This window comes from Eubalaena glacialis, chromosome 15 (assembly GCF_028564815.1).
Source record: "Eubalaena glacialis isolate mEubGla1 chromosome 15, mEubGla1.1.hap2.+ XY, whole genome shotgun sequence".
In the NCBI taxonomy this organism is placed as follows: Eukaryota; Metazoa; Chordata; class Mammalia; order Artiodactyla; family Balaenidae; genus Eubalaena; species Eubalaena glacialis.
The window spans coordinates 476,918-501,361 of NC_083730.1; the positions used below are offsets into that span (position 1 = coordinate 476,918).

General features: G+C 50.5%; 1 protein-coding gene across 1 annotated transcript in view; it reads left to right on the forward strand.

Moving 5' to 3' along the window:
• Positions 1-860: 860 nt before the first annotated feature.
• Positions 861-24,444, forward strand: part of PARD6G (par-6 family cell polarity regulator gamma) — a 107,261-nt gene continuing 83,677 nt past the window's right edge. Inside the window, exon 1 of the mRNA XM_061169585.1 lies at positions 861-1,006. Coding sequence (XP_061025568.1) covers positions 935-1,006 — 72 coding nt within the window. The 5' untranslated portion in view covers positions 861-934. The remainder of the gene's footprint in view (positions 1,007-24,444) is intronic.

A 24,444-nucleotide genomic window follows, 5' to 3' on the forward strand; every position in this document is an offset into this window, starting at 1 on the left:
CTTGGCCGACTGGTGGAGGCAAACACAAGCTTGGCGGGAGCGAGCAAGGGAGAAAAGGCGTGGGCGCCGAGGTGGGAATGAGGCGCCCCGCGTGGGTCAGCACGGCGTCTCTTCCCCGCTCTTGATTTTGCGGACTGGAGCACGCACCTACCCGGGCGAGGCGTCTTTGGGGGCGGGTCCGCAGGGCGGGGCTGGGGGAGGGTCTTCGGGGCACAGGGCGGGGATTGGCGGCGGGTTCTGGGGGGGCGGGTCGGCGAGCCCTGGGCGGGGCGTTGGGTGAGTCCTCGGGGCAGGGGGCGTGTCCTCCAGGCTCGGGAGGTGGATCCTCAGGGCGCGAGTCTGGGCCTTGAGGCTCGTGGGGCGGGTCCTCGGGAATGCGAGCCGGTTTTCTAGGCGTGGGGCGTGTCCTCGGGGAACAGGTCCTCGGGACGCGGGGCGGGGATTGGCGACGGATCCACGGGGCGCGGAGCAGGACGTGGGCCCTTGGGGCTCGTGGGGGCGTGTCCTCCGAGCTCCGGGCGTGTCCTCGGGGTACGAGTGCTGGCGACGCGGGGCAGGTCGTCGGCGCGCGGGGCGGGGCGTGGGGGCGGGTCCTCTGGGTGCGGGGCGGGGATTGGCGGCGGATGCTCTGGGCGCGGGGCGGGGATTGGTGGCGGATCCTCTGGGCTCGGGGCGGGACGTGGGTTCTAGGGGCTCGGGGGGCGGGTCCTCGGGGCGGCGCGCGCCGGCTTCCCCCGCTCCTCCCGCGCGCGGCCCCTGGAGTGCCCAAGGCGCGCGGCCAGCCCAGCTCGGGCCGCTGCACTCGAGCTGACCCGCGGCCGAGCGAGCGCGGGCCGGGGTCGGGGCCGCGGCGGCGGGTATTGCACCCGGGGTCCTTCTGCAGCCCCCGTAGCGAGGAGCGAGGGCGAAGACGAGGCTAAGCGGGGCCGGAACCATGAACCGGAGTTTCCACAAGTCTCAGACCCTGCGCTTCTACGACTGCAGCGCGGTGGAAGTCAAGAGCAAGGTGAGCCGGGGGCCGGCGGTCTGCGCCCCCCAACCCCGCGAATGAATGGGCACCCCGAAGGGGACTGGGAGGTGCGAGACGGGCCGGCGCCAACTTGGGAACGCGGCGCCGTCCGTGGGATGTGCAGGGGTCCCGCGATCCTTCCCGCCCCTGCGCGCGCACAAAGCCCGGCACCCCGATAGGGTTCAGCTGGAGCCCCGGCGCTCGGAGGGCCGCGCGGCCGCCTGACCCTTTGCGAGAGCGGCTCTTTTGTTCCACAAGCTGGCGGCGACCCGGCGCGCCGCACGGTGGAGGGGCGACATTTCCGGGGCGACCCGGGGGCTGCTCGGATTCGGGGCCGTGGAGGGGCCTCGGGGGCCCGGGCCAGGGGAGGGCCCTGGCCGCGCCGCCTCCTTCATTGCGGAGGAGTCTCGGAACCGGTGAGGGGAGACGGGCAGCCGGTCCCCGATCCCCGGACCGGACCCCCAGCCCCCGGCCCGGCCCTCTGTACCAGTCCCTCAGCCTCCCGGCGCGCCCCAGGCCCAGATTGCCCGGGCGCGCCGGGCCGGCGGCCCCTCCCGCTGCCCGCGCCCCGGCCCCAGCGTGCCCGAACTTGCGGGTTGCTGTGCGCGTTTGGGTAATTGGCTGATAGGATCTGGCGCTTCTGCCCTTTGCGGGGGCGGCTACTTCGCGGCAGACGCTTTTGTCTGCGAGGGTCTCAGTGGTGGACCCCGCGGCAGAGCAGGAGCTGCAGTTGTTCAGGGTCCTGGAGGGAGGGGGCCCAGCTTACCGCTGCCTGGGATCCGGCTCTCGCCCGTTCTCTGCGCGGCCCCCGCCTCGGTCAAGCAAGGCGGAGGAAACTGAGTGGTTGGTGGGAGGGGGCCGGATCCGAGGGTGGGCTCTGACCTCCAACTCTGTGCACGCTTGGGTCGCGGGGCGTGTGTGCCCCGGTCCGGTCTCTGGGAAGACGAACCCGGCGGCCCCCTGCCTGGGCTGCCCCTACCGGCCAAGGGGGGTCCTTTGGCGAAGGAGTTACAGGGCTTCCTCCGAGGACGGGGGATTCTCTGCGGGAACCCCACTGCAGTGAGTTGCGGCATTTCATCACCATCTTGTTGGACAGTCTTTTTCGGAACCCCTCATCTCTAACTACCCCGTATGCTAATTCTGGGACCCTCGCCCCGCACTCCTCCCCGCTTTTAGCCCCAGAGTGCCCACACCCCGGAATCAGAAGTGCCCGCTATGAGTTGCGTGGGGGAGAAGAACCGACAGGCGTTGAGTGGGAGCCCCAAGTAATTGACGCTTCTTCAACTCAGTGGGAAGGTGGCTCATTGTCCCCTGCAATAGCCACTGAGCACGTGTGGTGTTTCGTTTTAACTGTTTATTTTGAGATCATCATCGATTAACAGGCAGTTGTGAAAAAGAATACAGAGACTTCCCCAAAGGTAACATCTTGTATCACAGTGTCACATCCAGGACCTCATCAGACTTGTTCACGGGGTGTTTCTGGGTCACACACTTTTGTCGTGTGCGCATTCCTGAGACCCAGCACGGTCACAACACAGACCACTTCGATCGCAAGGGTACCTCCTGCTGCCCTTTCACGGTGGCAGTTTGGTTCTAAGTGATTAACATCACATGCTGTTCCTGAGTCTCACTGGCCACATTCCCTGTGCTCAGTAGCCACGGGCGGCTTGCAGCTGCCTGACCAGATGCAACTCCAGAGGGTCCGTCCAGAGGGACAGCCCTGGAGGAAATGTCCTCACCAGGCCTTATCCTGCAGTTCTGGACTGTGGACACTGTGAGGGCCCCTGGGGACTGGAGAGTAGGAGTCTGCCTTTGCCTCTCCTGGGGAGCTGGGGGCTGTGGGCATTCGGGTGGCGCAGCGGGTTGCCTCAGGGTGCCCCACCTTCTTAACTCCCCAGTGAAGAAGGGGCACTGCCCCATGGCCCAAGCCTGGGTTCAAGTTCAGATGCATTGAATGCTCCACCGGGGGTGAGTGGCAGAGCGAAAGTTTTGGTTGAATTTGGGAGCACCCCTGGCAGGCCACACCAGCCTGGGCCCTGCTGGGCTGGCTGGTTATACACACACCACCACGACCGACCCCTGCCCTTTCGGAAGAGGGGGCTTGCCTTACTGTTTGTCCAGAGGGTCCACGTGGCTCGTCCCTCTGTACACGCCCTCCCACCCACCCACTTGGTAGTGAATACTTGCACGCATGGAGTCCATCTCTGCAGGGAGCCTTAGTCCAGCTGCTGATGTCAAAATATGGGAGGCCAAACGTTACGACAGTGATGTCTTTCTACCATCTAAAGGTAGCACCGTAACACCTGGGTTTGTATGTGGAGAAAGTGGTGCCCGGGAGCTGAGTCCCTTTGGAGTTCTGCCACCTACCCTTTGGAGTTTTCAGGCAAGTTATTTAACTTTTCTGAGCCTTAGTTATTTCATCTGTAAAATAGTCATTGTACCTATTCTGCTAGCCTTCCAGGATCAAATGAGGTAATGAAGTACTTTTAAACTGCAGAGCACCCACAATTATAAGAGTTAAGCACTGCAGATCAGGATTCTGTGGCATTTCAGGATATCAGGTCTGAAAATCTGATCGTCTCAGAATTTTTGACATTAGCCATCTGCCACAGCTGGTCAATTCCCAAAGCCTCGGAGACAGAGACAGTATCTTGACCTAGTGGCTCTTCCCCATCATATAGCCCCTGACTCTTCCCCAGCATTTCTGTTTTAATACCTGTGATGCATCTATTTCTCTCCCCACCAGCTGCATGCACTTCTTTTTTTCTTTTTTTAACATCTTTATTGGAGTATAATTGCTTTACAATGGTGTGTTAGTTTCTGCCTTATAACAAAGTGAATCAGCTATATGTATACATATATCCCCATATCTCCTCCCTCTGTGTCTCCCTCCCCCCTTCCCTATCCCACCCCTCTAGGTGCTCACACTTCTGATTCCCCAGTTTTGGTTAATGGGGCCACCGTTTCACACTCACTCTGACTTTTTCCTCTCTCCCTGTAAGACCTGCAGTGGGGAGGGGCTGTGCAGCTGTCTGAGGGAGCATGTTTCAGGCTGAGGGGAGCAAGTCTTGGCCCATCAGAGGGGCAGCAGGAAGGCCAATGCTGGGGGAGGGGTCTACAGGGGCAGAGTAATTGGGGATGACTTGTTTGAGGAGAAGGCAGAAGGCTGCCCGGGGCCATTGTGAGCCACATGCCTGAAAAGCCTAGAGGAACACAGCTACCCATCTCCGCAAGCTGCTGTTCACTGAGCCCTCACCCTCTGGCTGGAGGCCCCTGTGTTAAATGAGGCCCATTTTTTCCCGGTTTCCTTACCCCTCAGTCCTCATCTCTTCAGCCTCTGGGCCCCGTTTATGTGGCTTAACCCCCACCTGAAATGTTTTATCGAAGAATCTGCCCTATCCTGATGACCCTCTCCTACAAGGCCCACCTGATGTCTTCACCAGGCCAAGCTTTCTGCATCCTCTGACCCCTTCCCCGTGTTTCTGTCATCTTATGGCCTTTGTCATGGTGCTGGTGACAGGAACCCAGGACTGTGTTTACACCCCCATGGCTTGTTGTATCCATTGTGTGGGGGGAGAGTAACACCTCTAAAGGTTTTAATCCAGTTTTGGCTGCTTGGTTTAGATAATGTTGGAGACTTCTCTGCATTCTAAACAAATGCATTACCATTGTAGAAAATGTAGAAACCATAACAGGCACAAGGGGGTAATTCTCACATCCAAAGTGTGGTCGCATGTCCTTCTGACCCTTTATATGCATGTATACATGCAGATGTCTTTGTTTTACAGAATCAGAGTCATATTTTATAGGTATATTATTCTGTAGCCTTCAAGTTTCCACCTTCAACTTAACAGTGAAGTGTAAAGTGTTTTCTCATGTCATTAATATTTTTAGAAAACATATTTTTGAAATGACTATGTAGTATTCCATCTTATGTGTAAACCATAATTAATCTAACTAATATCCTATTGGGTTATTTCCAGTTTTTTCCTAGAATAAACAATGCTGTGAATAACAACTTTGCATTTAAATCTTTATATAAAGAGTCCATGTAGAATGTATATCATAAAAAGTATACAAAGAATACTGATTCCCTTAATTCAATGCAGAACTTTTATTATTTCTTTAGGACAGATTCCTAGAAGTGAAATTACTAAGTGAAAAGTGTGCACATTTTTAAGGCTTTGAGTACATATTGCTGAATTTCCTTCCAGAAAGTCTCTTCTATAAATGTGTATACCTTGTTTCATGTCTAGCCCTCTCCCTGCCTCCAGTACTGGGTATTTTCTTATTCTTTCCCATTTAGATAAGTGAAGCACTACCCCATTTCATTTGTATTCTTGGGTTATTAATGAATAGAAAATTCTTATATTTGTTAGCTATTTGTATGTCTATTTTTAGCTGCCTGTTTCTTTCCACCCTTCTTTTTTTTTTTTTTTTTTTTTTTTTGTTAGTGTTCTTATTTTTTACTGAGTTATGGAGCCGCTTGTCCACAGGAGATTTTCCAATCAGTGCAGATGGTGCTAGGTGACAGTGTTCCGTGTGGTCCCACATCTTGTCTCTGCTGAGGTTGTTGGCTGCCTGGCCATGCCCTTCCATCTGGGGGCTGGAGCCTGAGCCAGGCCCTCCCCATGGGGTGGCTGGGCACTTGCCTCCTGTGGGCCAGTTGAGAACCGCCTGACACGGTTTGACTCACCTGTGTGTTTGGCTACACCCTTTTAAGATTCCGGTTTTGTTGTATCTGTGCATGTCTGTGTTTAAACAGGTTCTGTAACTTCATTTGGGAAGTTGCATCTAGAGGAGACTCTCATCAGGGACCCAGGTGGGGAGTGTCAGTCTGGTGGGCATGGATGGTGTTGCTGCCCACCTCCTGTGGGTCTGTGGCCCGTCAGCAGCAGAAAGCCCTATGGGCCTTCCTAGGGGCACCCCAGTTAGCAGGGGTTCAAGCCCTTTCCTAGGACCCATGACTTTTCAGATTGAGGGCTGTTCCAATTTTAGGGAAGGAAAGGAGTGTCAGGGCCTGGGAGATGCAACCATTCAAGGTTGCTTCTAGGTGTCAGGAGCTCTAATGTTTGTGAATCACATCCTGAATCCGCGAAAATAGAGAGGCATCCTGCCCCTTTCCCATGAAGGGGCCTCCTGGACTTTTAGAGGCAAGCAAGGAAGGAGCTTGGAATGACGACGGCAGAGGCATCTGTGAAAGGGGCCTCAGGGGTCTGGGAGTTGCATTAGGTCAACTAGCCGTTTCCATGTTTATAGGCTCCCCACTTCCTCTCGGCAGATTTCTCCTCAGCTGTGAACCTGGGGAGCAATGCGAGTTGCTGTGCCCCTTTCTAGCCCCAACACACAGCCTGTAGCCCTCCTCTGAGGCTGCCCTGAACACACTGGGGGTATAGAGATGGTCCGGGCTGGATGCTGCCCTCTGTGTATAGGTTGCATTCAGAAGTATTTCTTAATGTTTGGTTAACCACATACATATATATTCTAAATACATTACAAATAATAATTCATTAATCCCCATCACAACCTTGCCAGATGGGTTCTGTTCTAACCTCCATCACACAAGAGAACACTGAAAAATCGAGGTGGTTCCACTAATCTGGCCCGGGTCAGCGAGCTCAGGCACTTTGGCTCCAGACCCCGTGCTCTTTACCATGGACGGTCTGTGGCCCTGTTGGAGGAGGGCTGCTGCCCCTCCCCCTCTGGCAAGCCCTCAAGTCCAGGTCCGGATACTGACGCAGGTGTTCACAGCTCACCCCGTGTAGAATGAGGCAGTCCCTCTCGGGCTGTCTGGATCTGGAGTTTGGAAGGGTTAGGCCTAGTGCTTTGGGGGAGGAAGTTCTACTTTTCTTCCATCCCGGGAGCAGGTTCTAGCCGTGTGGCCTTGAGGGAAGTCCAGTGTTTAGCAGTTACTCTTAAAAGCCTACCATCCATTGATGTGTTCATTTACTGAGCAACTACAGTGTGACAGGTGTGGGGTTCGTGCTGGGGTACAAAGGTAACCAAGACAGTATCCCCACCTTAAAAACGTATGATCCAATGAAGGATCAGTCGCTGGTGGGCATATCAGAGTGGGTGGATGCGGGGGGTCCTTCATTCTGATATCCAAAGTATCACCAAATCCACAGTTTCACATCTTGAGACCAGAGGTTTCTGGTGCATCCTGGCCATCCTGCCCACATAGCAAGACCAGTCACGGTGCTCGGACATCCAGGAACTGCTCTTATCTTCTCTGGCGTCAGCAACAGCGGTGCCTGCGCGGGCTGCTTTGGGATGAGTCAGAGTATCTTCTCCCCTCCTTGCTTCCAGAAGCAGCTGGGCTCTGGTCCCCACTTTTACACATCTGGGGACTCTAGCTCTCTCCCTGTGCTGCATTTCTCAGTAGCACGCGCCAAGGAAAAAATTCAGCGGCTAAAATGTGACAAGCAGTGCTTTGCATGCAGTAGGTACCCAATAAATGTTAGTTGAGTTGAAATGAGATGATTTTCCTGATAGCTACTAGTTCAGAAGTGGTCTGTCAGGGTACTTTCAAAAAGAACTGCTTTTTGAGGAAGGTGACCAAAGCTGGATTCACCAATTGACTTATTCCCAGGGCATCTCTGAGAGGGTTCCGGGGCCTTGTCCCCTGCCTGCTAGTGCCACGGAAGGGAAGGGAAAGAACGGGGTAGAAGATGAGCTGAACAAAGAAGAGAAAATTTGGAAGTTCAAAGGAAGCTGATTTAAAAGTCCACGTGGACACTGCTGCTGTTGTTAGTGTCTCCTTATTTCCTTAGTGCTAAATTGTAGGCTGAGAGCTGCAGGGGCCCAGCTCGGGGCACGTCGTCAGAGCCAGCTCCCGTGCATCTCCACGAGCGGTGCTCACCCCTCTTCCTTGTAAACCCCATTGGCCCTACCTGCTTCCTCTGCCAGAGCCGCCTGGGCAGCCCTGTGTTACCCATAGGATAGGGGTAGCAGGACAGGGCACTCACTGTTACAGCTGGGACAGCAGTTACCTTTGATGCCTCCTTTCCCTGTCCCCTAAATTCAGTGCTTCCCAGGTTCCTGGGGTCCAGGGATACGTCTCCCGCACCCCACCATCCATCTCTCCGACTCCCCAAGACTGTGTTCCTCTGGGGCTCTGCAAAGATGCTTGCTGGCAGAGGAGACCAAGGGGGTGGGCTCCCCTCACCATCCCCAGCCAGAACATGTGCTCTGTATTTTGGGGTGTATGTGTAGCATTTTACTTGAGGGAAGTAAAGAAAGCTTTTGTCGCTTAAAGAGTGTGAAAAGCACCCAGAGCCTCCTGCATGGCCCATCCCTGTTAAATTCTTAGTTTGTCACCCTCCCCGGGTCCACGGGCTGACCTTCTGCAACCTGATCCTCTCCTACACTTACCCGGGAAGCTCTGCCACGCCTCAAGGCTGAAACAGCTGCCTTTTCAGGAAACTGTTCCAGCCCCGCCTCACACCAGGGAATCTCTCCTGTGTGGAGTGCGGTGTGTGTGACAGTAAAGTACACTAATCTCAGGCGTGTGGCTTGATGAAATTTTACATGTTTGCACACCCGGTGAGCACTGTGCACATCACAGTGTGGAACATTTCGGCATTCAGGAGGTTCCTTCGTGCCCTGTATGGTCAGCACCCATCCCCAGCGTAACCACCATCGGGGTCTCTGTCACCAAAGATGAGCGTGCTGGTTCTCAGGCGCGACGTCCATCCGTGTTGTGTGCATCCAGAGATCTGTTTTTTATGGATTCAAAGTATTCCTTTGTGCAGAAGATGTGGCACATATATACAATGGAATTTTACTCAGCCATAAAAAGAAGCGAAATTAAGTTATTTGTATTGAGGTGGACGGACCTAGAGTCTGTCATACAGAGTGAAGTAAGTCAGAAAGAGAAAAACAAATACCGTATGCTAGTGCATATATATGGAATCTAAAAAAAAAAATGGTTCTAAAGAACCTAGGTGCAGGACAGGAATAAAGACGCAGACGTAGAGAATGGACTTGAGGACATGGGGAGGGGGAAGGGTAAGCTGGGACGAAGTGAGAGAGTGTCATGGACATATATACACTACCAAATGTAAAATAGATAGCTAGTGGGAAGCAGCTGCATAGCACAGGGAGATCAGCTCGGTGCTTTGTGACCACCTAGAGGGGTGGGAGAAGGAGGCAAGGGGGAGGGGATATGGGGATATATGTATACGTACAGCTGATTCACTTTGTTATACAGCAGAAACTAACACATCGTTTTAAAGCAATTATACTCCAATAAAGATGTTAAAAAAAAAAAAGTATTCTTGTGCATCCGTCTGTGTTGCTGGAGGTCCAGGTGGCCAAAGCCTCCTGTGAGCTCCTCTTCAGCGTGCTTGTGAATTTCACTAGCCGTTCTCGATGCTGCTGGGGGCCGGCTGGCGGAGGTCCTGGTCAGGCTAGCGCACAGCCCGCTGTGGCTTTTCTGGAGTGTCAGGTGTGCAGGCTCCAGCACTGGACTTGGGTGGATTTGGGTGGAGCAGCTGTTGTAGGGTCCTGAGGGTTAAGGAGTTCCCGAAGGCCTTGAGCCACAGCTTATTAATTAGTTGTTGATTACTGAATCCAAACAAATCAGCAATTTGTCTTACAGAATTGAAGGGCCTTCCTAGTCCTTCCTTTATTTATTTACTTAAAAAAATATTTATGTATTTATTTATTTGGGTTGCGCCAGGTCTTAGTTGCAGCGTGCGGGATCTTTAGTTGCAGCACGCAGACTCTGAGATGTGGCATGCAGACTGTCAGTTGTGGCACGCAGACTCTGAGATGCAGCATGCAGACTGTCAGTTGCGGCACGCAGACTCTGAGATGCGGCACGCACGCAGGATCTAGTTCCCCGACCAGGGATGGAACCCGGGCCCCCTGCATCGGGAGTGTGGAGTCCTACCCACTGGCCCACCAGGGAAGCCCCCCCCGCCCCGGTCTTTCATTTAATTCTGCAGTTTGAGTTGCTGCTGTCCTGCCTTCCTCTGCCCCGCTTTACCCCGTACTACCTTGTGTGGGCCCTTCTGCTGGGCCAGGTGCTTGGGGAGAAACTGAGACACGACATGAACAAGGACGGGCCTGGTGCTGCTCAACCGGTCCAGGACAGCTCATGCCACAGTCTCTTTTTTTTTTGAATTTTATTTTATTTATTTTCTATACAGCAGGTTCTTATTAGTCATCTGTTTCATACACATCAGTGTGTACGTGTCAATCCCAATCTCCGAGTTCATCCCACCACCGCCCCCCCCGCCACTTCCCCCCTTGGTGTCAGTACACTTGTCCTCTACCTCTGCCACAGTCTCTTTGGTGACGGTGCACAGTTGTCCTTTTGAAAACTGTCTGAGTTTCCCACGCGGAACGAAGACCCCCACGGCGGCCTTGACCGTGGCGGGCTGTGGAGCCAGGAGCTTCACGTGGCCTTCACCTGGGGGTGTGCCTGTGTCGCCCTGCAGCTCACCACTCGCACACCTGAGGATGTTGGTGAGCCGCATCCTTTGCCTTCGGGAATTTCTTCGCTCTCCCTAAAAGTCTTGCCTAGTGATCTGGCATGTTTATTTTCCGTTTCACGGCGTGAGTGTGCCTGTCGAAAGCTGGATAGTATGTCCGTCAGTCTACAGAGCAGATCTCTCTGTGCCTTTGCTTCCGAGACAGGACGTGGGGCACGGATGCACAGGGGCAGAAAGCCCCCCCGACGGCCTCCTTTGGGGGTGTGTGTTGCTGTGGAAGGACCCTGGGGCCCCTGGGTAAGGGCTGTGGGAGAGAACTGTGACGACCGTTCAGCGGCTGTCTTTACGTGGTCAGCTGTGCTAGAGGAAGTGGGAGACTAGAGTAATGTTCGTGTCCTGTTTTCCACGCTTGGGGGCCTGAGCGACTGCTTCCCCACCCACAAGCCCTGCCCTTACTTCCCTCGCTGGCCTGGAATAATAACGGGCTGCTGCTATGGGGCAAAGCCAACTACTCTGCCTGCCGGAAGGTCCTTCACACAGAGGAGGAGGTGGCCCCTGGCTCCTGGCGGCAGCTACAGCTGCGGGATGAGCAGCGTACCCAGATTTCACAAGAATGCGCTCCTTTGGCCTGCAAGGGGGTGCGGAAGCCCGTACGTCTGGATGCTCTTGTGGGAAGCAGTGCGTCGAGGATCCTCAGGAGAGGAGCTGCCCTGGAGCAGCTTTGTCCCTGCTCGTCTCGAGCTCGGAGCCACCTGTCCTGTGCACCGCCGCCCGCCCCCCGCGCTGCCCCGAGCTGGGAGTAGTTTCCCAGGAATGCGACCGCACTGCCGATTGGTGGTGCCTCCTCTCAGCCCGCCCGCTGGGTCCCAGACTCTGGTCACCGCCAGGCCGAGGATCAGCAAGGACCAGCCCTTGAGAGTGAGCAAGCGTGTGCTATCGGGGTTGCCCTGCAGTCCTTCCTGGAGCGAGTTTCCGGGGAGCACACAGGCTCTGGGCTCCCTGCCTGCCCTAGGAGCTAGGTCCAGGCTGGTGGGAGCAGTTGCCACCCAGGTCACCTCACCTGGAGGAGAGTCCAGGCAGGTGTGACCTTCTCTCGTCCGTCTCAGTGGCGTCTCATGGTCGCAGCTGCCTTTCTTGGAGCGTCAGCTGTGCACCAGCTTCCTGCCAGACCTTCTGCCGGGTACTCGGCACAGATGTTTTCCCTGATGCTCGTGACACCTTATGCGTGGGCTGCAGAGAGGAGGACCTGGGGTCTGGACCAGGCTGTTAACTCGCCCAGCCAAGGCCCCAGCCACGTGGCAAAATCAGATCTTAAACCCTCAATTGCTATGCCATCCTGCTTCCCATCTAGTTCTCGTTCCCCTGATTCCACCTCATGGAAAATAGACAACACCTACCTGGTCCGGACGTGCTCTGAAGTCACAGCATGTGCCACTCCACCTTCCTCCCCGGCACCTCCTGGACACCAGCCCAGGGCTGCACTGCTTCTTAAATACCCCTCCTGCATCCTGTGAAATCCCCTCTCCTAGGCGGCCGCATGAGCTCTGGCCTGTGTACAGTCTGATTGGAGGGAGATGGGGCGGGTATAGGGAGAGCCTTTTCCTCTGTAGCACTGCAGAGGCTCTTTGCAACTGTGGTCAGTGTAGCGGTGACCTCCCGGGTCCCTAGCACGCTGGACATGTGACTCAGCGGAGGCCCCTTGGATGGCGAGGCTGGGGGTGGGCAGCGCCTGCTCAGCTCAGCTCTGAGTCCCCATGCAGAGGTCGGGGTTAGGGTCACGCTCCTGAGCACAGCTTTTCTCTCACAGAGTTATGAAAAGGTGGTTTCACTGTGAAAAATGCCCTGAAAAAAGACTGCCTGCCAGTGATGGAAGGGACAGGGCCTATGGAAGCCGTGACTCGTTTTCAGAAATTAGGACGGTGGCTCAGCTGAAGGAGGGAAATGCTGCTGTTGGGGGCCCACGAGCTTCCCGCTCTGTCTTTCCTAAACCCACGCCGGCAAAAGGTCTCCCTTCATGATGCTGGCAAGCCTGGCTCTTTGAGAAGGGCTCAGTACAGCCCCGGGAATGCGTGCGGAAGGCCTAGCTCAGTGCAAGACCTGTGCACCTTCTCCACGCGTGCTTGGCCAAGAAGAGCAAAAGCTCCGGGAACAAGCTGATCGAGTGCAAGCTGGTGAATGGCTGCTGTTTGCTGGAATCTCACTCAGAACAGCACATGGATGTGTATGCGGTTCTCACAACAACCCTATGAGGAATATACTTTGTCCCTCTTTTACAAAGGAGGAGATAAGCTTGGAGAAGTTGAAATTATCCAGAGTCACCCAGCCAGTCAAGGTGAGTCAGGAATTTGAACCTAGTATACTGATCCAGAGCCTTGGCTCTTGCTGACTCTGCCTTTTGTGTGATAAGCTACCACTGACCCAGGCAGCATCCCGCCTCAGCCCATCCCTTCCCTGGACACTGATGCTTTTCCATGCATCCTGAGCTCACGTCCGAATGTGACCTTGCTTCCCTACTCAGGCTGGGGTTCCAGTCCTCTGCCTGAGTGGATTTCTGTTCCAGGAAAGTTCTGTGGAGGCAAAGACAGATGAGCAGCCTGGCATTTACCTCCACACTCTGGCCCAGGTGGACCTTCCAGTCCTCCAGCCCCACCTCAACACCAGGGTCTCCCTGCACGTTTACCCCCAGCTTCTAGAGCAGCCCGGCTCTGGTTCATGCTGCTAGCCCCACCGTGGCCCCCCTTTGTCCACGCTGTCAGCTGGTCTGGGTGCCGTCCCTTCCCAAGTAGGGCGTCCCTGTCCCTTGGAATTCTCACCCGCACCATGGGCGCTCTTTAGGTCTTGTCTAAATTCTCCCCTGTATTAGCCTCAGTTCCTTCATTTACTAGCCTTGTACCCGTGCACTGTTATGGAACTCTTCCAGGCCTCGGTCTCCTGGTCTGTAAAATGGGAACAGTGACACCTCTGGGTTGCCGTTAGGGTCACATAGAGCGTGCATGCAAAGCTTGGCGCCCACCACACCTTCTCTACCACAGTGGAAACTCCTGCCAGGCAGGGACCGCAGGCCATATTCCTAAATCTCTCTGTCCTCCATTCTCAGCCCTGCCCCACCCCTACATTTAGCAGTACTGGGTCCACGGGTGCCGGTCACGCATTCGTGAGCAGAGGAGTGTGTGCCCACCTGTCTGGAGCACACGTGGGGCTCGTAGAGGTGACCACAAGTGCAGTGGGTTCTCAGTCCCCAGCAGCTGTCTGGCAGCCTCATGCAGGAATTGGTGCTTGTCTGAGCAGTTCTGCAGGTGCTGACAGCTGCGCCATCATTGCTGTGGATTGAGGTGGGTGGACGGGGCACAGCAAGGGGCCAGGCTCTGCTGTCGGCTCCACCCCATCTGACTCACAGGTCTGTGGCCCGATTTTAAACTGTCCCAGCGTGTCAGCCCAGGAGGTCGTCCCGTGGCAGGTCCCACGCTCTGACACATGCCTCGTTAGGATGACAACCTGTGCCGCCTGATCATCCCATAAATGGAGGTCTCTCCACAGCTTTCCACATGGCATGCTTGTGTACACATGTTCCTTGGCCCCGTCCTGAAATGGTCCCGAGGTGCAGGCGTTTACCCTATGAATGTACGCTCCTGAGATCTTTTATGGTTGGAATGTCGTGTTGATTGTGACTCCAGGACCCACCCCGATGAAGAGCAGGACATAGGAGGTCACAGCCCACAGGGCTGCCCCGGCAGCCTCCCGGTGCGCACAGTGAGGTCCTGCCCCCCCGGTGCCTGGGCTGTTGGGAGCTCCTTCGGGCCACGTGCGGGTGACGTGCTGCAGCCCCTTCTCCGTCTGTTTGTTGCTTTCCTCATGCACACAATTTAAACCAGGGCCTGTGTCATGCAGCTCCTTTGTTTACGTTTCTCAGTTTGTCATTACACATTTGCACATGTGATTACTGTTCAACCTCTCAACGTTGGGCTCTCAAACTAAACCATCAGCCTCACGAAGACGCTCATCACTGGCGCAGGGCCTGGCCCGTATCGGGCATTCAGTGAAATCTTGTTGAATGAATGAGTACTAAAAAGTAGCCCGTAGTGGTTACTGGCAAGATGCTTACTGGGATGTTTATGACACTGCTTTTGAGACTTTAGTGTGCACCTGGGTTACTGGGAATCTTGTTAGAATGCAGATTGTGATTCCCTGGGCCTGGGGCCTGAGGTCCTGCATCTCCAGCAGGTTGCATGTGATGCTGGAGCTGCTGCTTCAGGGAGCACACCTTGAGCAGGAGCTAGAACACTGTAGAACTCCCTGTGCCTGGGCCCAGCCCAGAGAGCCTGACTTCACTGGCCGAAGGTGGGCCAGGTGTACACAGCTCCCCGGGCTCTTGGCTTAGGCAGGAGTCCCAGGCCCGGGGTTGGGCCTTGCTGCTTTGTTCTGTGTTGCACCCAAGTAATTTTCAACCTGATTGGGATCACACTGTGGATTTACCGTTGGGTTGTGTTTTCTTTCACTTTCCATATTGTAAAGGCTTCCTTGAGCGCTAAAACGGCACTTCCGTTGGCTTCATCATATTTCATCCTGCACGCATGCTTCACCTGTTTGACGAGCTTTTACAGTTTCCTTTTTTCACCATATTTTGATGAAGATTTTCCATCAGAATCTACCTGTGCTTCTGATGACTTCCTGTGGTTGCTGTCACCTGAGAGGCCTGGGGTCGTGGCCTTGGTATGGGGTGGTGCCTTGGGGTGGGGTCGCCTGGGGGCGGAGCCTCTACCACAGGGTCCAGAGTGCTGGGCTGGGTCGCTTCCTGCAGTGAGCGGCTCAGAAGGCTGGGTAACGCGTGTGCGTCGTTTTAAGTCTGCGTTGTAAGACAGACTTTAATTATAAGGGGTCGTTCGTGTGTGGAAGGACACAGTAGCCCCCTGGATAACCCTCAGGAGTATCTTCAAGACAAACACAACATTTTGCAATAGGAAAATGAGCCAAGGAATCCTGGGTGCTTCAGCCCCAGGCCCCTGCCAGGGAGCAGTCAGTGGCTATTGGAATGAGAAGATTTAGCATCTAGCATCCTCCTTGGTCCGTCAAGATTAGGGCAGTCTCAGGATCACTGGGAAGAGTATAGCCCTGAAGATTTTTCAAGGAAAGTACTGCTTTCACAGTAATCGTTAAATTGTTACAGTGATCAGAAGCAGCTAACCTGCTCTGTGTGCATAAAACCTTACAGTCGCCCCATCCTACAGATGGGGTACCTGAAGCCCAGAGAGCTGTAGTGCCGGGGTGACCCGTCCAGGCCCTGTGGAAGGGATCCAGCAGGCCTTTGAGCTGCCGTGGTCTGTGCTCCTATGTAGCTTCCGGCAGGTTATGGAAAACACGTGGCTTCCATCAGCCCATCTCCTTACCATTGTCTCCTTCTCCCCATGGCACTTACCACTTTCTAACACACTGTAGGATCTACTTATTCACTATTTTTACTGTTTGCTGTCTGTCCTCCCCACTAGTATGTAAGTCTCATGAGGGCAGACATTTTTTCTGTTTTTTTCTGTTTTTCACTCACGTGCCCCAGTGTGAGGGGTCGTACCTGCTTCTTGGAACCTCTCCATGGATATTCTCTGCGTGAGTGAGAGCAGGGGCCATACCTTATCACTAGCTGTCCACTCAGCCGATGTACTTTGAGTGCCTGCTCTATGCCAGGGTCAGTGGGGATAAAATGGAGACCATATTTTTCTTTTTGCAGCTATAAAGTCCAGCGCATGAAAATATTTTTTCAATGAATAAGTTCCTCCTTGGGGTACTTCCCTGGCGGTCCAGTGGTTAAGATTTCGCCTTCCAGTGAAGGGGGTGCGGGTTCTATCCCTGGTCGGGGAGCTAAGATCCCACATGCCCCGAGGCCAAAAAACCAAAGCATAAAACAGAAGCAATATTGTAACAAATTCAATAAAGACTTTAAAAATGGTCCACATCAAAAAAAAAAAAAAAAAAAAAGTGGGGGCTTCCCTGGTGGCGCAGTGGTTGAGAATCTGCCTGCCAGTGCAGGGGACACGGGTTCGAGCCCTGGTCTGGGAAGATCCCACATGCCACGGAGCAACTGGGCCCGTGAGCCACAACTACTGAGCCTGCGCGTCTGGAGCCTGTGCTCCGCAACAAGAGAGGCCGCGATAGTGAGAGGTCCGCGCACCGCGACGAAGAGTGGCCCCCACTTGCCACAACTGGAGAAAGCCCTCGCACAGAAACGAAGACCCAACACAGCCAAAAATAAATAAATTAATTAATTTTTTTAAAAAAATTTCCCACTTGGTAGTTTGGAGGAGTGAAGAGACACATGTCACATGAAACGACACTTTTGTAAAAGTGTCCTGGTGGTTCTTGGGGCCTCTCTTGTGAAAGGGAGCGGCAAAAGCAAAAGATGCTTCTCGGATGTCCTCCTCTTTCTAGGGTCAGTTCTGCTGCAGGGAGGGTGTGGGGCGGGCAGTGGTGGTGGGAGCGACCTAGAGGCTCGGGGTCTACCTTCCTGCCGCAAATGCAGGGTGCCCACCGCGTGGTCTCCAGTGGAGGGCACACCTTCAGGCAGCCACTGGGTCTAACTGAGACCCCCCGAGCCTCTGTGTCCTAAAACTGGCACCTGATGTTGAGCTGTGCCCTCTGAACCAAAGGCAGAGCCAGAGTGTGTCACACCGGCCAGGTCACACACCCCTTTGCAAATATTCACTGGAACAGTGCCTTTGCTGGTGAAGACGTCTTCACTTCTGTGCTGACATGTGGTGGGCAGGGGCGGGCTGGCATTCGGCCTCAGGTGGATGGGATGCGGCAGGGCTGGTGTGAGGCACGGGGCCTGGGTGGTGACTCCGTGCTCACATCTTCTGCATTCCTGTTTTGTCCGGCAATGTCAGCTTACAGAATTTTATTTTGAAACTGGTTAACACAGGTTTATTTCATTAATTCAATAAAGATTTGAGTGCCTACTGTATACCGGGGACCGTGCTAGGCTGCAGCAACCAGACCCTGCACTCACGGGCTTGTGGTCTGGTGGCAGTTTCCTGCTATCGCTCATATGGTAATTGAAAGTTTGTGGCTGCTTGGGGTTTGGGGGGTAGCTTATAAGTGACTCAGTAACTAAGCAGATTTCAACAGGTAAAGACTCCTCCTTCATGCCTGGCTCCTCTGGCCTTGCCTGGTGAGTCTGACGATACCTCATCACGTCCCTGTGGGCACCTTACAAGCCAGGAGCCAGATGACGTGCAGGTTCGAGAGGCCTACCTCATAGGACCACAAGCATTCAGTAAAAGAATGTTTTTCAAGTACAGCAGATAAGTGGAAAATGCGCAGAGTAGACCAGTGCATACAGTATGCTACTGTTTAAAAAAGAGGGAATATGGATACAAGTCACAGATATTGCTTTTACATGCAGGAGATGCCTTTTGAAGGCACGTAGGACTGAAATCATTGGTTCCTGTGGAGCGGACACTGGGTGGCTGGGATTCCTTTTGAATTTTGAGCTGTATGGTTCTATCCCATTCAAACCATAAAGATAAATGTACCAAACTGTGTGATCCTAATTGTTTAAAAAGCACACATGTTGGAGAAGCCTGGAGGAGCGTCCTCTCCCCCAGTGCAGAGCTCTCTCAGTCAGCTGTCCCTCCTGGCCCAGGTAGGACTGGAATGGCCGCAGGCCAGTGAGCCCTGGGCTCCAGTGGCACCTCAAGTGTCATACCAGACACCAGCCCTTGACGTTTCCGCCTCTTTTTCGGTCCAGCATGAATCTTGCTGGTTTCTCCAGAGTGACTATGTTCACAGGCATATGCGGTCAGCTTTTCTGACTGCCTCTGAGGCGAAGATTACCGTGAGTTGCATGCAGGAGAGGAAAGGATGCTTTTTTAAAAACAGCAGCGTATCTTAAGGAAATGATGAAGGAGGATAGAAATTCAGAGTTACAGACCTTTGTCCTTAAAGTTCAATTCCCCTTTTTTGTGAAAGCCAGCCTGAAAGGGGAGGTGAGCTGGGGCTTGGGGTGATTGAGTCAGACACTGTGGCAAAGAGTGACCAAGAGCACCCTTCGCCTCTGGATTTTGGCTGCTTACATCTAGGAGGGGGCAGCTTGAAAGTAACAGGAGTGTGGTGCATTTCCTGCCCCCAGGTAGCTGTTAGAGACACAGCCACGGGTGCACCTTTACCTCTCACAGCCTTTCCCCAACTGATGGAAACGGTGTTTCCTAACCCTAACCCTAACCCTACATCTAGGAGAGGGCAGCTTGAAAGTAACAGAAGTGTGGTGCATTTCCTGCCCCCAGGTAGCTGTTAGAGACACAGCCACGGGTGCACCTTTACCTCTCACAGCCTTTCCCCAACTGATGGAAAAGGTGATTGGTTGGCCATCCCTGGGGCCGTCGAGGGACATCACGTGGGGTTCAGGCCCTAGGAGCCCTCCCTAGTTAGAAAGACAACAGTGGGAAAGGACCTAGGTGAGAAGACAATACCATTTATAATTCTCCTACCCTTGCCTTTGACGTTAGACCACAGGAGGATGGCAGCTGCTTTACTCAGACTCAGTTTCTTTGGGAATGGTATTAAGCCAGAGATGCATCTTAATTATCAAAAATGTGCCATTTTAGAGTTTTTAAGTAAATAGTAGCTAAGTGAGTTTAAGATGAAACCTGGGGCCATGATTTCAGTTGTAAAAAGAATGAACTTTTTGGTTGGCTTGAAGTGGCAGCAGCTTAGTGCTGCAGATGGAACACAGGACCAGAGTCAGGAAATGGGGTTTATTTCCAGCCTGGAATCAAGTAGCTCTATGGCTTTGGGCAAATCTCCCTCTCTGAGACCCTCAGCATAGGAGCTTGGAAGTGCACTTCCACTGGGGAAGCTTATGATTTAATTGTGGGCGTGAAGACAGCTAACAAGACTTGCAGTGCACACCAAGTGAGCCTTTCACACTCTGGATTCAATATGTTTCCATACAAAAGGGATTTGTTTAAACGTGTGGATAACTGTAGAGAGAACTCCTTAGGTATTAAGAAAAAGAAAATTTTACATTTTTAATATTTTTAACCTGGAAAGTAAGAGATAATTATGGTAATGGTAATGAACTAACCTTGGAGTCACGTGACATTGAATGATGAAAATACATTTGCATTGCCAGAGCCTTGTGGCTCCAAAAGCAGCATTCATATGAAGTTTTAGCTTCTAAATTGGATGAGAGGGATTGAGGGCCTTTTGCAGTTTGGGGTCAGGGTGGAGATGGGCGTGTGAAGGAGGCAAGTTCTGCCCTGTTCAGAGTGCCTGCCCTCTGTCTTCCCTACCAGTTCTACGCTGTTGGACCAATTAGAACTGGAAAAGCTTGCCCTACCAGCTTGGACGAAGTCTCACATCCTGTTCTCCTCTGCAAGGGCCAGCAGTAATGGTGGCGGGGAGGCGGGGGGGGGCTTCCCTGAGTTCTTTGTAAGTCTTCGTCTTCTTAACTGAGGTGTGCTGGCAGCCGATGCTTGGACCCTTGGCCTCTTGGGATTTCCTGGGGCAAAAGCAGAGCCTCCGTGTGCACCAGCCAGCCCACCACCGTCTCCCGGGGTTTCCATATTTCTCAACGCAACTGCCAATAAGCCTTCAATTGGCGGTTTAAAAAAATTATTCTTTGAAGTGAAAGTTAAAAACACAGCTCTGTAAGCTGTAATTTATATGAAATAAAATTCATACCTTTAAAGTGTAAATTCAGTAGTTTTTAGTATTTTCACAGAGTTGTGCAATCATTACCATTATTTAATTTTAGAACATTTTCTTCACCCCAAAAAGAAACCCCATACCGACTGGCAGCCATTCTCAATTCCTTTCTACTTCTAGTTCCTAGAAACCACTAGTCTACTTTCTTTATGAATTTGCCTATTCTGTACATTTCATATAAATAGAATCATACAGTATATGGTCTTATGTGTCTGACGTCTTTCATTAACCATAATGTTTTCAAGGTTCAAATTTGTCGCAGCATATATCATACTTCATTCCTTATTATGGCTGAGTAATATTCACTAATAAGGGTATATACCACTTTTTGTTTATCCATTCATCAGTTGATGGACATTTGGATAGTTTTCACTCTTTGGCTGTTGTGAACAATGCTGCTGTGAACATTCATGTACAAGTTTTTATGTGTTCATTTATCTTGGGTACATACCTGGGGGTGAAATTTCTGGGCCACATGGCAACTCTTTGTTCAACATTTTTAGGAGCCAAACTGATTACCAAAACAGACACATATTTTATATTCCTACCAGAAATGTATGAGAGAGTTCAGACTCCTTCACATTCTTACCAACACATTGTCATCTATCTTTTTTTTTTTTTTTTTTTTTTCTGGCTGCACCTCATTGCATGTGGGATCTTAGTTCCCTGACCAGGGATCTACCACATGCCCCCTGCAGTGGAAACGTGGAGTCTTAACCACTGGACTGCCAGGGAAGTCCCTGTCATCTACCTCTTTGATTGTAGTCATCATAGTGGATGAAATGGTGGCTTATTACAGTTTTGATTTGCATTTTCCTAATGACTAATGATGTTGAGCATCTTTTCATGTGTTTATTGGCTATGTGTATATCTTCTTTGGAGAAATGTCTGTTCAAGTCCTTTGCCCATTTTAATAGGGTTGTTTGTCTTTTCATTGTTGAGTTTTAATGGGTCTTTATATATTTTTGGTACAAGTACATTATATATGATTTGCAGAATTTTCCTCCCAGTATGTAGATTATCTTTTCACTTTCTTGATGCACAACATTGTCAGTTTTGATGAAGGCCAATTTATCTAATTTATTCTTTTGTTGCTTATGCTTTTAGTATCATATCGAAGAAATCATTGCCTAAGTGAAGTAATAAATTTAATCCTATGTATTCTTCTAAGAGTTTTATAATTTTAGCTCTCACATTTACGTCTATGATCCAATTTTAGTTTAGCTGTATATGATATGAGGTAGGAGTCCAACTTAATTGTTTTGCCTGTGAGTATCAGATTGCCCCAGCACCATTTGTTGAAAAGACTATTCTCTTCCACTACTGAATTGCCTTAGCATTCTTGTCAAAAATCAATTGATCACAAATATAAGTGTTATTTTCCTGGACTCCCAATTCTGTAATATTGATTATATGTCTACTTCTTTGCCAGAATTAGTCTGCAAGTTTTGAAATTAAGAAGTGTGAGTCCTCCCTGTTCTTCTTTTGCAAGAATCTTTTGGATTTTCTGGGTCCCTTGCATTTCCATATAAATTTTAGGAACAGCTTGCCGATTACTGCAAAAGGGCAGCGAGGATTTTGATAGGGCTTGAAATGAATTTGCAGTCAAGTTGGGGATCATTGCCATCTTAACAGTATTAAGTCTTGTGCTTCATAAGCACTGAATATCTTGTTTCCTTCCCTGCCCCTTCCTTTCATGCCATAGGTAACCATCTGCTCCCTGGAGACATCTGCCAATAACTTTGAGAAAAATATTTGCCAAAATGGGAACTCATCAGGGAATTGTAGTTAATGTGTTAGAAATGAAGAGCAAGATGACTAATATTCCCAGCCGTCTTACTTTATGAATTGAAAGCTGTTTTGTTTTGTCCTTTTTAGATGTCCATATATGTGCTCACACTATTTAGGTCTTCTTTAATTTTTCAACAATATTCTGTACACTATTCTGTAGTTTTCAGTGTACAAGTCTTTCACTTCTTTTGTTAGATTTATTCCTAAATACTTTAATCCTTTTTGATGCTATTGTAAGTGAAATTTTCTTAATTTCATTTTCAGATTGTTCATTGTTAGTGTACAGAAATAAATTTATATTTGTGTGTTGATACTGTATCCTGCAACCATGCTGAACTCATCTATTAGGTCTAATAATTAATTCTTCCAGATTCCTTAGGACTTTCTACATGTAAGAACATATCAGATGGGAACAGATGTATTTTTAATTCTTCCTTTCCAATCTGGATGTCTTTTATTGTCTTCCCTAAGTGCCCTGGGTAGAACCTGTAGAACAGTGTTAAATAGTAGATGTGAAAGTGGAAATTCTTTTCTTGTTCCTCATCTCAGGGTGAAATCATTCTGTCTTTAACCGTTAAGTATGAGTTGTTAACCTAAAACAATCAGTTATTTTACCAACAAATAGGGTTTGTTTGGGAACAGCAAAAAAATTGCAGTTTGAGACATGCAGTCTATGGCAAACCACAGGCATGTCCAGAGAACAAAGGAAGGGAGTCTGCTTTTATGGGGAAAAGGGGGAAGCTGCAGGGGTTGTTCTAAGTGAAAGTTCATTGGAGGAAGGTAGGAGTTCAGTATGGTGACGGCTTCTCCTTGGTCGAGCTGTGATGTTTCCCATTGGCTGAACTGTTGCTGAGCAAGGAGAAATTCTTCCTTTGGGATAGTAATGTAGTCACTTCCTGTCTGGGAGTGCAAGGCATGCTTCTTCCTGTGGGGCATGCACATGAAGTTCGGGGCATGCAAATGATGGTGAGTGAGAATGCGTGAGAGCTCCCTCTACAGGTCATTCCTGACTCTAATTTTAGTTGAGGTCTCCTTTATTAATTTCCAGAGGTTACATATGAGTTTTCTTAGATGCCCTCTATCAGGGTGGAGAAGTCCCCTTATATTCTTAATTCATTGAGTATTTTAGATCATTAAAAGGTGATGTCAAATGAGCATTTGTCAAATGCTCTTTCTGCATCTATTGAGATGATCACGTGGCTTTGCTCTTTATTACTATTATATACTACATTGATTTTTAGGTGTTAAACTGACCTTGTGTTCCTGTGATGAATCTCACTGGTCATGATGTATTGTCCTTTTTATATAGTCCTTTGCTGGATATGGCTTGCTAGTATTTTGTTGAGAATTTCTGTGTTTCTATTCACAGTGGATGTTGATTTGTTTTCTTTTCCTGTAATGTCTTTTTCTGGCTTTGCCAGGGTAATACTGACTTCATAGAATAAGTTGGAAAATGTTCCTTCCTCTTTTACTTTTTAGAAGATTTGTGAAGGATTGGTATTATTTTTGTAACTGTTTACTAGAATTCTCCAGTGAAGCCATATGGGCATCGGCTTTTCTTTGTGGGCAGTTTGAAAATTACTAAATAAATACCTTGCAATAAGTTTAATCAGATTGTCTATTTATTCTTGAGTCAGTTTTGGTAATCTGTGTATTTCTACCAATTTGTCCTTTTCATCTCGGTTATCAAATTTGTTGACACAGAGTTATTAGTAGTATTCCCTTGTCATACTCTTAAAAAATAAACTTTTAATTTTAGGACAGCTTTAGATTTACAGAAAAGTTGCAAAGACAGTACAGAGAGTTTCCATATATGTGCCACATCTAGTTTCCTCTGTTATTAACATCTAATGTTAATAAAATAAAATCTAGTGGTACATTTGTTATAGTCTGTAAATATTGATACATTTAATTGAAGTACATACTTTATTTTTCCTTAGTTCTCACCTAGTATTCTTTTTAGCCTAACGTTTCAAAATCCTGTACAGGATACCACATCATATTTGTGTGATGTCTCCTTAGGCTCCTCTTGACCATGACAATTTCTCTGACTTTAATTGTTTTTTATTACCTCTATGAATTGAATGTTGAATTCAGTTCATATGTTGAAGCCCTAATCCCCAATTTGACTGTAGGTATTTGGAGGTATGAGGCCTTTGGGAGGTAATTAGGGTTAGATTAGGTTATGAGGGTAGGAGCCTCATGATGGAATTAATGTCCTTATAAAAAGAGGAAAAGATGCATGAGCTCTCCATCATGTGAGGACACACAGCAAGAAGGCGGCCATCAGCAAATCAGGAAGAGAGCTCTCACCAGATACTGAATCTGCCAGCACCTGGACTTCCCAGCCTCCAGAACTGTGAGGCAAAAATACTTGTTGTTTAAACTACCCAGTCTATGGTATTTTGTTGTAGCAGCTCAAGCAACGACCTCAGCAGTTTGAAGGAGTAATGGTCAGATACTTTGTGGATTGTCCTTCAGTTGGGATTTGCCTGTTGTGTTCCTCATTAT